General features: G+C 35.6%; 1 protein-coding gene across 2 annotated transcripts in view; it reads left to right on the plus strand.

Annotated features, from left to right (window-relative positions):
- Positions 1 to 14,515, plus strand: part of LOC113230215 (syndecan-like) — a 577,230-nt gene that overhangs the window by 555,727 nt on the left and 6,988 nt on the right. Inside the window, exon 2 of one of the 2 annotated variants that reach the window (XM_026464034.1) lies at positions 11,342 to 11,525. In XM_026464034.1, the coding sequence (XP_026319819.1) occupies positions 11,342 to 11,525 (184 nt within the window). Of the gene's footprint in view, positions 1 to 11,341; positions 11,688 to 14,515 lie in introns of both variants that reach the window. The other variant, XM_026464033.1, reaches the window with a different exon arrangement.

The raw sequence follows: 14,515 nt of genomic DNA on the forward strand, positions 1-14,515 counted from the left end.
CTAATTTGTAGAGAGAGCCTGAGGCCGGCCGACCATTTCCCGGGCTATTTGGCACAAATGCGGCCCCAAACCCCGCTTAGCCAAGCGCTGGCAAGGTGCAAAGTTCTCCTAAGGGGTAAAGCATCTGAAAAAATCTTACCTACTGTTAACAATACCAATATGGCAATACCAGATCACACATTTCCTTCTTACAAATATTTATATAACTTTTCTGTATTATTAAATAGAGTACTTGCAAACAACTCATCACTCAAAATCTCCCAATACAGTCCATTTAAGGCTCCTAACATCTAGTTCGTAATTCAATATTTTTCTTGGTACCGATTAAACTGAATATTTGTGTTAATTTGGTAGCCTAATAACCTAATGTAACGTTCCCGTCCTACTGTAGGCGAATTTCATTGTGAAAAGCTCGCAACATTAAATTGGGACAAAAGGGAGATTTTCTATAACTCTGCATTTGAATCATAAGTCAAAACATTACATCATTTAACAATGAAGCGGTTCGTCATGACTCAAAAAGTCATTTACCGTTCGTTCTCAAGAGGCAAGTACAATCAAACAAGAGCCAAGTTAAATCAAGCAAGAGCAAGGGAAATCAAGCGCATGACGTACGTAGAAAGTAAATTTAATGAACCGTAATCCTTATTTCGGTCCTTTGAAATAGTTCGGTTAATACCCATTTTTAACCGGGCCTGAATGTGTAATGTACATTCTTAAATTGGTGAATTCTTTTTGATACTTTTGTAGGGTATATGAGCACCTACTTTTGCACATATAAAACCAACACCTTGTGCAATTTTAAAAAGATTCTTGCATTAAGTAAGTTAAGAGCAAATAAAGCGGTCCCACGTTGGGCGCCAATCCAGGCGGAACCGGCGTCCGATCTTCGCTTCGTCGCTTTCAGTGTTATTGCAATACTGTTTCCCTTTTCTCTCACCGGCCAGTTGAATAGGATTGTTTTCTTACTTTACAGACATCTTTCAGATGGTCGGCGAAAACTTGAAGAATTTAATGTGACTGGTAACGCGATACTTTTTTACATTACTGGATGCTGTCTTATTATTCTAACAATACTAAAATCTTGAATTTGAAACAGAATTCAAAATTTATCACTCATTTAGTTCCTATTTCTAAATTCTAGCCGTATTGCCTTTTCCGTGCCCACAGTTTTCAAACAAGCACAGAAATATTTTAAGCTTTGTATTCAGATTGGCTGCATTTACTTTACCAAACGACTTTGGTGCCAAAAATATGCTTATAAAATGGAGAGAATTGTTCTTGATAAGGCTAAAAACGGTTTTTTGAGCCGTCACGAAGACGTTATGGGCCTAATTGGCGTGAGGGTGCAATTACCCCGCTTAACGACCGAACTGCGCTGGCGTAAAACGTAACCTACCATCCAGGGGACTTTTCACTTTACTGGTTTATTTTTAGCACGTTAAATCAGCACGGTCAACGGTTTTATTTTTCCACTTTCAACTAACGCGCTGACACATAGCCTATACTTTCGTGGCTTATTTTTTCTATTTAAGTTCTCGATAGTCAATACATCGGCATAAAACGGTTCGTGTCATACTTTTACATTACAATAAAGTTGAAATAAAAAGTAACGGTATTTGGTACACGTAAAGCCAAAAATACTTCCGTAAAAAGCAAACTTTGAAAAGTTTTTCAAAGGTTGCTTTTTACTATTAGTTTATTGTTCAGAAAATCTTCCTTGTTTTGAGAAGTCTCGTGTCAACGTCGAATGAATATCGTCGCTGCCGAAATAGTTAGAATTAATTATATACAGGTGAAAATAACTGAAATTTATTCAGCACCGTACACATAGAATTGCAAATTGCAATTCACAAGTTACAGTTTAGGATTTGGAATATTGGATTTTGGCTATACGAATTTTCTCATTGAAAAAGTTCACCTGTCGACCATTTTTGATAGACACGGAAGTGTTTTGACTTAAGAGCATAGTCGCACGAAGCGACGCGGGAAATCCAAATCACCGGCCGGCCATTTTTAGCACATACTCAAGAGTATCGCCGCGCGTAGAAACATGAGATATTTAAATTTCTGGAACGCCGTTTATGATAGATGCGGAAATGTGTCGACTCAAGATTGTCAGTCGTGCGTTCAGATGCGGAAAGTTTGAACCGACAAATAATGACAATGAGGGAAGAAGAGTCAATAGATAAATTTACATAATTATGATAGACGTAGCGTTAAGTAGATGATACTTTAAGTATTCATGACTGTCACTAAACTGAATAAATTGTCACCGCACAATTTAACTTTCATTTAGTTACAATATTTAACACGTCTTGTTATCGTAATTTAAAATTACCCATAATACAATAAAAATTCGTACATGCATTTAAACGGTACAATCAGTCACTTTTTGAAACTGTTTTAAACGCACGAACATCGTACGAAAACGTAACTACGCGATAGTAGTTATTACATAAGTATATTAGATATTTTTCTGATTTGTGAACTGTTTTTTATTTTTTTTTTCATTTTGCATACTCTTGCCCACTTGAATACTATAACTTTTCTTTTTAGTATCCGGTTTTTGTTATTTTATTGCTTACAGGACTTAATCTTTAGAGAGTTTACAAGTATTTACACTGACTGAAATGTATAAATATATGTGTACATTTTTGACAATAAATATTTAAAATCCTAATTTTAAACAAATGTTTTAAGCACATATTTGCCTTAATATCAGTATTGTTACAATCGATACTACAAGATAGTAATTATACTATACTACACATTACTTAAAAATTGTCAATTAATTTCAAATTATTGAAAACGTGAGAAGACTAATTTTTGGATGAAATGATAGTAGAGTAGTAGAAGTTAGTATTTAATATATGTTATATTTTTATATAGCGTTGTCATAGCAACGCAAAGGGTAAGTGACAACAGTTTAAAGGTCAAGGTGTTCTCAGTCGAAATCAAGTAGTAATTAAAAAATAACTATCAAATCAACCAAAACTGGAATAGGAGCGACGTTAATAGATCAAACGGCTGGCTGAAGACACATTACAAAGAAAAACAATAGGGTAACTTCATTTACTCACATTTCATTACTTTTTAACTAATATTGCAATTGTTCTCAAATTTGGAATAAGTACAAACCGAAACATTTTTAGATTTTTTTAAATTGAAACTTAACTTACATTAACTAGCATATCAGTAACCACTGTTATGCAAAAATAATCTTAAGTAGTTAAATTCATTCGCGTTACGTAATAAAACGAAAACTGGAGGATAATAAAAGGCTATTTCGCAATTTTATTATATCGAAAAATTTCATCGTATAATTTATTCATTATTAATTAACTTACAGGTGGAATAGTTCAGATACGCATACATATTCATATTCTCTATTTGCAATTTTTTGTTTCAATCAAATTTGCAATACCTTCAATTAATATTAATAATCAATTTAATACATGTAATAAATTTCAAAAAATGGTCACTTTCTTCGACTTTTCCTCTTAAGATCCTCACACTGTTTACAGTAATATTAATATCAATGGATGGTGAACTACTGGCTAGATAGTCTCGGAAAGCTTGCATTAGGGCACATCTGAGCCATTCGTCGTCAAGATAAATGTTATAGTTGTTTTCTTCTTGCACTTTTGTGCACTGATATTTCTTGCATTTTTTTGGCAACATAATGAGTTTCTACACAAGTTTATGCAACTATTCCAAAGAAATACCATATAGAATCGGCTTATTTATACTGAAGAAGACACCAAACAATTCAGTTCGTAATTATCACCGTCTAGGTGGTTTTGTAACCATTATACACTATTAAAAGTTAAAATTAAATAAAAATTGTGTCTAAAAGGTGTATCTTGAAAGATGTTCAACTTCTTGTTAAACTGACCAGCGAATGTTTACTAAATCAATAAATACTAGCGCCAATATCATTTGTTCAAAGCCATATAGACACGTTTGATACTGTATACCTCCCTTTAGTAATGTACATTACGAAACGGGATAAATAGCTATCCGTGAACTTTAATGCAGGAACTCGGTACTCTATTCTCACAGTCGATCAGAGACCCCTGGGGAGCCGTAGCTAATGTAGCATATCGGATGTAGAAGGGTCTCGTTGTTTAGTTTATTGCTGAAATTACAGCGCCACGCTACGTCTGTGCCCGTCATAATTGCACCATTATTTGGAAATTCTTGCCACTGTAATTTCTTTTTTGTAAGAAGGAATTTTCTTAGCTACAGTCAAGAGTTTTTTATAACTCTATTAAGAATTGTTCCTTCTACCGAAGTACGCCATTCCTTCACAATTACTGTTGTGAAATTTTTGTATAAACACCAATTTATATTTAACTCCATCTAGGGTAACCAAGCAAACAGAGGTCGCAGTAAATAATACAATCAAGAGTCCTCACTGACACAATCTGTTTGTACGCATGTAGGTCAATCGGGAATAATACTAATTAGCGTGAGGGAGAAGAATATACTTCGCTACTTTTGTTTGGTATCTTGTAATACTTTCTTAAAGTAAAAAACGAATTGATAAATATTGTAGGCATGTACTTACAGCAACCAAATTGCACTAAAATTAACATTATACATAATATAATCGTAGAAATAAACCACAACATAACATAAAGACATGTGTGATCTTTATTCCTTTATGTGTATTAACACATAATATAATCCTTTAGCGTCTTGAAAAGATCAAACTGAACTGGCCAATTCGAAAAACCCACTAAGAGCATTCGACAAACCCACTATAACCAGTTTTATCGGACACTGTTTGTAAAGCAACCTTTGGGCTTATAGTAAACATGACCAAGATAAACAACGTTATTTTGATGACCCATTCTAGAAACTTTCTTTGGAAGAGAGACCGTATCTATAACAACATATAAAGTACCCCAAGGATCCATACTGATACCCACGCTTTATTACATGCTTCGAAGCTATCATGCTTCAATACTTGTAATAACGAATGACGTATTGTGATGGGCCTACGTACAACGAGTAGTTTGCTGTGTCTACGAAAATGTCTACTAAATTAAAACATATATTTATTTCTATCTGAGATAAGATTGTCACAGCCATTATCCCCTTAATATTCCCTTAGCGCACTGGATTTCCATTAAACTTTGTACATTTTAAACAGTTCCCTTTAGCCGTTGCGAAATTCATCGCATATTTAAAGGTCTCACAAAGTGCTTTGTTTAACTTTTTGAGCCGCTTAGAGGGACGCCGGCCGCATAGCAAATTGTGTTTTACTTACAAGTAATGAAAACAACGTTTCGTGTTCCCACAACTTTTGGTTACGTGTGTTTGGAATTGGCATAGGATTAAGTACGTAATTAATCCTAAGCCGACTTTAGAGGAATTTTAATATCGACATCATGAGTTTTGTCTATTTTACACTTAAATTAAGACCTCAATAAATGTAACAATTCAATTGGAAGATGATGATATGCGAAATATTGCTGCACAAGAGCTTACCGCAATAGCTTATGAATAATTTAAAAGCAAAAACGTTCATTTCCCAGAATTAGTACGTTCTTAAGTGGAAATAGGTTACATTGTATTCGATACGCAGTCAAGGCACAAACATTAGGTATATTTAATTTACATTTATTTTCATTTGATTACATTTTCATTTAATGAAATATTATTGTATATTAATGATTCCCAAATAACGTAAAAGCGACGTGTGATAATCCATTTCTTCAACTGTGTAAATCGACAACTATTTCAAACAACAAAAGCTTAAATAAGAAAAACAACAACTTAAATACATAATATAATAATGGCATACTTTTAATAACAACGTCCCTAAATATTATTTTTTTAGTCCTTACTGAATTAAGATTAAAGCGGTGTTTTTTAATGATATCTTGATATATTTCACTTGTGAAGGGACAAATAAATCGTACGCCTGGTGATAAGCGACACGCCTACCCATAACCGTTGCAGTGCCACTCAAAGCTTTAATCTGACATGAAACTCTTTGCGAGCTTTAAGTACCTTTTAAGAAACTTGGAGTTGGATCATCAGTTTTAATTCTTGATATTGATACTGATTGCACTAGAAGCAAGGGGAAATTATGGAATGATTTGCTTTGGTATATGTATATTTGCCGCTTGATTTACAATTGGGAGAGAAAATTTATTTAAGAAATCTCCTTATTTAAAAATTAAAGAATCAAAACAATCGATCAAAAGAGCCTCTTTCTTCAATTCATAATATTATATATAATAACAATGTTTGTGCCCAAACTCCAGGTCGAACACAACGTACCCCATTCTGACAAATAAGTTTCATATCGTCTGCTTTACTATGCTTTATTAGACAGGTAAATATAAGTATGGAACATGCCTTAACACATCGCAATTTCAAGAATACGGACCAAACCAAAATTGTCAATTACATATTACGCAACTACATAAGTAACAACGTTATATTTTTTTTATAAACATCGAGTTCTCCATAAATGATAATAATCACATGACAGTAACGTAATATTGCAGAATAAAGGTAGGTATATTTTTAAATTAAGAAGATGGGTGCTTTCTTCCCGCAAAGTTTCTCTTGCTCTGCTCGTCGCTGTATTGGTAGTTTTCTGCAATACTGCGTTATAGTTAGAACCGGGGTATACGATTTGTTGGCTGGGCGCGTCATATCCGCTTCGGTTATTTTTTTAAGCTATTGAAGTATACTCTCTCTTGTCCAAGACGAGTAAAATGACAATCCATTGTGCAAAAGTGTTGCCAACTTACAAACAGCCAGCATGTGATTGCAGTCGACAAATATTCTATCGTTTACCGACTGAATTTTGGTTTCGCTTTGTAATAAATTGTCGAACTTGTTTCATTTGCAGATATATAACCTATTATTCTAGTATAATGTCCTTATAAGTGTAAACTCCGTCCAGGTACACACCTTTAGCTAAAAAGTGCATGACAGCTGTACTTGCTCCAAAATATAACTCCGAAAAGTCGACTTTTCCTTAGAGATCAAAATCAATGTATACTACATTATAAAGATAGCGAATAATATACTTGTTTCAAGTATCCAAACATTGTAAGATTGTGGATATTTCCGCTACTATCTTTTACGCGGATGACTTATCTGTGATTCTACAGTAGGGTAATAACGTGCATTAAAATTATAACGAGCGTCTGTACTTCACGAATTGAATACTTGTGAGCCAACTGTCAAAATAAGACTCAAGAAATCGATAACGCAATTAATCATCACTAGAACGTCATAACATTCACGATTCATACATGTTTGCAAATTTTTATCTTCTTTCACACTCTATCGATAAAGCTGTCGACTACAACGGCATAACTATTGATTTTTTTACGAAAACTGACACCTTTGCAAACGTCATTTTACTTTGTCTTATGAAAACACAGACCATTAAATTTGAGATAAGCCACTATTCTAGAAAGCCATCCTAATATCCTATCCTAAAAACAGGTTAGTGTCATAACAGAAGTCATGTTTTTTTTTTTCGACCGCGACATTGGCAAAATCATCATTGCATGTATGATGGAGCCATAAAAATAAAAAATAAAGTGACATGTGCCCAAAAGCGAATACAAAATCATTACAATAACCCACCACCTCGCTAACTTTTTACGTAAATAGAACTAAATTCGGACATATTTTAAAAATCTACTTTAATTTCAACACATTATTCTTTTTAAAGAATACGCGTCAAACGTAGCTCAAAATGAGCCTTCTACGAAACATAATACCATTCGAAAAATGAAAAATCAAAGAGATATGTTACTGTGACACTGAAATGTTATTGTTGCAGCGAAATAAATTCTCATTTGAAAAACACTGGCAGTTTACAGAAGTATTTAAGGACTGACCCCAATAAAACACGTAAAAAGCACATTAAGGCGCGTGCACAAAGTAATAAACCCCTATACACAGTACAGGGGTGGTAATATAATCTAGAGCCGGAAAATTAGACAACAAAATGTCTATTAGTTGAACATTTGGAACATTCTGTTTCTATACCGTTTACGCATATAACGATCAATAAAAGTAAAATCGCAATACCAGTTAGCATTATTACTAACATACGTAGAAATGTATCTTCTTTATGGACGCAGTTGAAACATGAAATGACTACAATGGAAGCTTAGCTTTAGTAGCAGTAAGTAGATCTCCTTGTGAAAGGGTTCGTCCAGGGAAGTACTACCACCTTAACTACTTCTGCCGCCAAGCAGTAATGTGACCATTACTGCGTTTCATACCGAAAGGGTAAGAGTGCTGGTGAAATTACAGGCACATGTCAACTATGTCTCAAGGTGACGGGCGCAATGGCAGTGACTGTAAGATCTTCGCGATTTAAAGCTCTGGGTGATACTGCAATTGTTATGGATCGTTTTGTCGCCACCAGACGTACGACGTACTTGTTCGTCCCGTCACTTGGTATTATTTAAAAAAAACTAAATTTAAAAAAAATATCACAAACATGTCCACGAGCTTCTTACTAATCTTTGCTTTCTAAAATTTTCGTACTTTCAAAAAACTTTTTAAGACCAATTTTATTCAACTGGCAACCCTGCCGGTCAACGGGGCATTACGTTGGTGCGATAAATAATATTTCTCATTACCTCTTCCCGCACCACTCCCTAGCGTCGGGGATTTGTGATACTAGCGGGTAATCGCAAATACTTGAATGCGTTCCAAATTTGGTTAATATTGCGCGCCAAGAGTCTCTTCCGGAGCTGTAAAACAGAAAACCGTTGGCAGTGTTATTCTGTTACATCTAAAGGGTGACATTATGTACGATTACCTTCGACTAGTACACTACAGTAATTATGTAGGTTTCGTAACAGTAGAGCTCCTTGTAAAAGAGTTCGTCTCGGGAAATACTTGCCACCTTACCTATTTCTGCCGCCAAGCAGTAGCGTGACCATTATTGCGTTCCGATTTTAAAAAGGCGCTAGTGAAGCTACAGGCAAATGCGACTTGTCAACTAATGTCTTCGTGTAACGGGTGCCCTTCAGATCTTTGCGATTTAAAGCTCTGAGTAGCACTACAACTGCAATATGAACAAGCGTATCGATTACCACCCGTCACTTGTTATCTTAAAAAGTCTTAAGTTAAATAAGGCTCATTGTATTCAATCTGCAAGCAGACGTGCAAATATTAATTGAAAGGTTGCATTTCAAGTTAATGTAAATTAGGATTTGTAAATTCTAAGTATCCTTTATCACTTTGGAAGATTTTGTTTACAATATTAAGTGACCGGACGAACAAGTTTTGCGGCTGATGGTTAAGCTACACGCCTACCTATAACAGTTGCAGTGCCACTCAGAGCTTTAAATAGGTAAGGTGGCATTGTTACCCCTGGACGAACTCTTTCACGAGGAGCTTAACTGCGACTAACTTCGAACTTCACATATGGCCAAGCTTATGTAAATCTTATATATCTTATTTGTAAAATATTAACAACCTTAGGCTGCGCCTACGTCGCAGGACTACATTCACACAGTCGCAGGACTATATTACTAACACCTTAAACAAGAACTTTATAAAGTAAAAGCAAATCAAAGGCCATTTCATCAATTGTAATTTAACGTATGTCCTTAATTTAATATCATTCGGTAACTTATAATAGTAATTATACACACCTTGAAGTCATTCTTGTAAATTACTTTATGGCCACGAGGTATAAAATATTCATAACTAGACTAGTTTGTCTTTATTTACATTTTCGATGTCCAATTTAACGTTATTGATGTCTTCCGTACACACGTTTCAGGAATAATCGAGATTTGTTAAGGCATGAAATTGTAAGTATTTGAGGTGTGTTAAAGCCTGCATATTTTCCCATTTTTAATCCTGTTCCGTGGTTATCACCAAAACATTACTGTTTTTCTTGCAAGAGAAATGTCGCGACGTCAAGGCAACCTATTGTGTGCACTAGACATAATGTTGCTCAAGCTCATTTTTCACACTTTTCATGACACTATTATTATTCAAAATCCCAAATTGTTTGTTTTCATGAACACACCAACGATGTAACGCTACCGTAGTTACGCGAACGGTGGAATTCGTACTAGTACGACATCTGCGAAATTTTTAGAGAAACATCTCCACACAGCTGAGAAGTAAAATCGCGCTCTCTAACGTCCCGTTTCGCAAACATTTGCCCTGAAAGCCTCCCTCACGTCCTCCATCTGTCGGCGCGTTCCAGAACCGGCTCCCTGCCCCTCTAGCCCTACCCCACACCCCGCAGAAGGCCTATCGATCGCCCTGCTGCAATGTACAACTTACGCTAACCGGGGAAAGCACTGCCAAACCCACTAAAACTGCATAAATCTAAACAGGCCTAATTCACCTAAACGTATCCGGCTATAAATTCTTACACCCCGCACCCAGGTGAGTGACCCTTTACTACACGCACTAATACTTCGAACCTTCTCCATTCATGCTTTGACCCATTCATGGTGACGTAGATGAAAAAGGTATTTCTCTGATTTATGCTTTCGGTGTGATTTGACTGTGATTGTAAAGCTTTTGTTTAAAGAACGAGGCAAAATGAAGATGGATACAGATTGTTGTGCCTTCAAGTGCCAAAATATTAGGTCAGTGATGAAATTTTAATGTCAGTGGGTGAACTTTCTGGAATTAGGTCGAATGTCTTATTACGTGCTTATTGTGGTGTATGTCTGTGACGTACGCGGTCACAGAAGGTCGTAATCTTTTCGACCCGTATCGTGATTCATATTTCTTTGTTGATTTATTGTTTTTTTTGATTCATTATTAATATTATATTCATGATAACATGTTTTTAACGTAATTTTAATATTTTCTTTGATAAATACGTTCAAGTGCGTCATTAACGTTAAAGTGACCTCCTGAGTCATAGATTTTTCGTTCTGAACTCTGTTTTTGTACTGCTTTCCAGACTCCAAATTACTGTTTTCACATTCCAAGCATACAGTACTCAGTGTTTTCTAGACTCTAAGTTACTGTTTTCTCATTCCAAGCATACAGTTATCAGTGTTTTCTAGACATCAAATTAATGTTTTCCCATTCCAAGCATACAGTTCTCAGTGTTTTCCAGACTCCAAGTTACTATAGGAAATGAAACTATTTTTCCGGATTTTAATCGCGTATATTTGTTTTTGCAAACAAACCAACGTTTCGGGCCCTTTGGAGGTCCAATGGTCACGGTTAACTGTCCAAGTTACTATTTTCTCATTCCAAGCATACAGTTCTCAGTCTATGCATTTCTCGTCTCCGAACGAACACGTTTTTTATATTAAAGACTGTTTTTGATAAAGCGTATGTTTTTTTCCAATTCCAGGACGCCGTAACCGGCGACGCCTCGACTATACACGTGACAATAACACCGGCGCTTAACGACGGGCCTCTCGCGTCGGACCGGGACGTATTTATCGACGATGACGTCGGCTCTGGCTTAGAGATCGACGGGAGCTCCGGCTCCGGCTGGGGGCCCGGTGTCGACGACGAAGACGCACGCGGCTCAGGTGACGACCTGCCCGAGGACGACGAAGACTACATCCAGAGAACCAAAACCACTACCACCACACTACCAACCCCGGCCTTGGATCCTGATGATTATCACGAGTACCCCGATTCCTCCTCCTCCTCCCCCTCCTCTATATCCCCGGAGTACATCTCTGTCAGTCGTGAGTAGTCGCTGGAGCATGCCAGTTTTATTTGCGTATCTTTGTTTAGTTTCCGCGAGAAGTCGATTATCGTCAATCAACTTGTCACCAATAACTAAAACTGTAGACTGGACTATAAAAGAGAGAGTTTTAGATCCAATTAAATTAAAATCTACTTTCTTTATTAATGTTAATTTGATAACAAAAATTGGTTTCGATAATCGAATTCTCGTAATAATTAGATATAATAAATTTCATTGTTTTTATATAATTTCACATTGACACAAACCTCGTTGATGAATTAGAATCAGATGCAATATTTACCCTATCACGTATTTTTTAAGAATATAAACAACAATTTATGAAAGGGAAATGATTGTGTCATAGTATCCATTATATTGAACGTACCTAAACTATATTTTAAAATTGATTATATCAGATTCGTACTAAATACTAACCAATAACATTATTAAATTACCGAACAGAGAATTAAACAATAGAATAGCGTGTCATAACTATGAAATGACCTTGAATTAACATTTTATTATTAACAACTTTAATTATCATCTGTACTGCTCAGCCTGTGGTCAGTATTCCCTGACGAGTGCTAGTAAGCGGACAAGGCGTTAATTATTACTAATAACTTCAAGCACATTTCCAATTACACTAACATGAGTATAAATTAATCAACCTTACTGTTAACTAAAAGTAAATTACCCAAGGACTCTGGTAAGTCTATAAACATTTGGTCGTCTTCAAATTTCTTTTTTATAATACGCATGACCCCATTATACATGCAAATGACCATTCATTTTTAATGATCCATATTCATTTGTTATTGTATAATTTAAACGTTGTTTCTCGTAGCTCGCGGCATATGTCTGGATTATTTTGAATGGGATAACGTTGAGAATATACTTTGTGTTCTCTTAAGTGAGCTCCACATTGTCGGCAAAACTGCGCGAGACTTCCTGAATACGAGAGTGTAGAGGAAATATTCGTCTATATTCGTGTCGTCTCGTATATATTTCTATTATCTCCATTTCTTGTTTGTAAATGTCAAAAAGATCAAATTATTCTCGATCTCCATCTTGTAGTGAGTCTACGTACAACTGTCTCGCTTCGCCTGTCTCGGCGTTATATTCTTGCCAAACATCGAGTACATAACCAGAAATAGAGACAAAATGCATTTAAGTTGTTTGAAAACCTATCTGCCGAATCATCACAGTGACAACTGTGTCTGATTGGCCAGCCCGAATTCGAAACAATTGACGGGTGTCCTCAATTGTTTCACTTCAAAACGACCAGTTTAACCATTGACTTACAATTATATGGACGTCGGGTCCGCGCTAAAATGTGTCCGCACTTGTAAGGCGCTAAAATCGTATACAGAGCGCCAAACTCCGCTTTAGTCTTCATTTGTTCTACTGACAGCGCGATACTGCGATGACATTACAATTTAAATTTCTAATAGGTTGACTTGGGACATTTTTTTAGTGGTTTTTGTATTAGACCCGTCGTCCATTTATTTGTAAGTCAATGAGTTTAACTTTAGCTTTGCTAAAGGAAGGAAAATTGCAAAATTACATATTTAATTACCGATGAAATGTGATTCCGTTTGTTTTGTAATTAGATGTTTTGCTGTTTTTCCCACTCCACCGAATGGAACAGCCCCCATAGTTAGAGATATTATCTTTATTACAATAAATACAGAATATTTTTGGAATATACGGAGACGTACACACAGGTCAGTTGTTGGCGCTATACTATTTCAGTTTTCTAATTTGTGATTTCAGCGCAAACGAAAGTTGATATTTAAAAGTAACATAAGGCCCATTTACCTGATGAGTTGCCAGGGATGGAAGGCCCTTATTTCATGTCTATTTCTGGCTATATACGCGATGTTGCCGAGGCATCTACCCGAAATCTTAAGCTCGCTATTCACGTAGTCACGATATATGCCAGAGACAATTTATCCATTACTTTTGACAAATCGCATGACATAGGGTGCCCTCATATTAGACGATTGTAGAAGTCAGTAATTTTTAGGTCACTAATTGTGACTGTCAAAGTGGCGCGCGCATGTCACGACAGTGGCGCTGCAACTGCACTTCTAAATGAAGAGAGCAGGGAAAGAATGATCAAAGTCTAATAAAACACATTTTGAGTTAATGCCACCATCCAGGTCGGTAAACTGAGCGTATTATGACTAAATCAGAAAAAGACAAATAAGGCTCAAGGTCCTGAAATATTCGCTTTTACTTTTACTCATAAAAATGCTAGCGACTTAATGGTAGAAAAGTTAAAAATAATTTTTAAGTGTTTTTTTAATTAAAATGGATTACATAATGTTACATACATTTATGTTAGCACTGACTATATTTTAGGTAGTATTTGTGTGCGTGTCTTTTTCATCAATATTCAAAAGTTCACCAAATTCAAAATTATTTTTCCTACAATTCTCCTCAAGTGACTTCGATCATTTTTGTCCTGGACTTTTCAAACATTATATGAAAATTAGTGGCGTCACTGCAGCGTCTAGTTTGAAGGCGCCCTTAGGTGATATAGCCCTAACTAGTTTGAATGTCATGTCATTTCATAACATTAGCTTAGCAGATGTCATATCATTCATATTTTCGATGTATTTCTTTAATTTATTGGATGTTTTGATTAATCATGTTAACTCCTTCCTCGTCCAAACTAACCTCAAATTAACCTGTCTTCATCGTAACCTAATAGTTATTTACGAGACTTAATATAAACAATCAAACGAAAACCTATCTTATTTCTATATCTACCACAGAAAAATAAAATAGAGTTGCGTTAACACTTGTTAACATGCACAGAGA

Source organism: Hyposmocoma kahamanoa, unplaced genomic scaffold (assembly GCF_003589595.1).
Source record: "Hyposmocoma kahamanoa isolate Upper Pololo Valley unplaced genomic scaffold, ASM358959v1 63, whole genome shotgun sequence".
In the NCBI taxonomy this organism is placed as follows: domain Eukaryota; kingdom Metazoa; phylum Arthropoda; class Insecta; order Lepidoptera; family Cosmopterigidae; genus Hyposmocoma; species Hyposmocoma kahamanoa.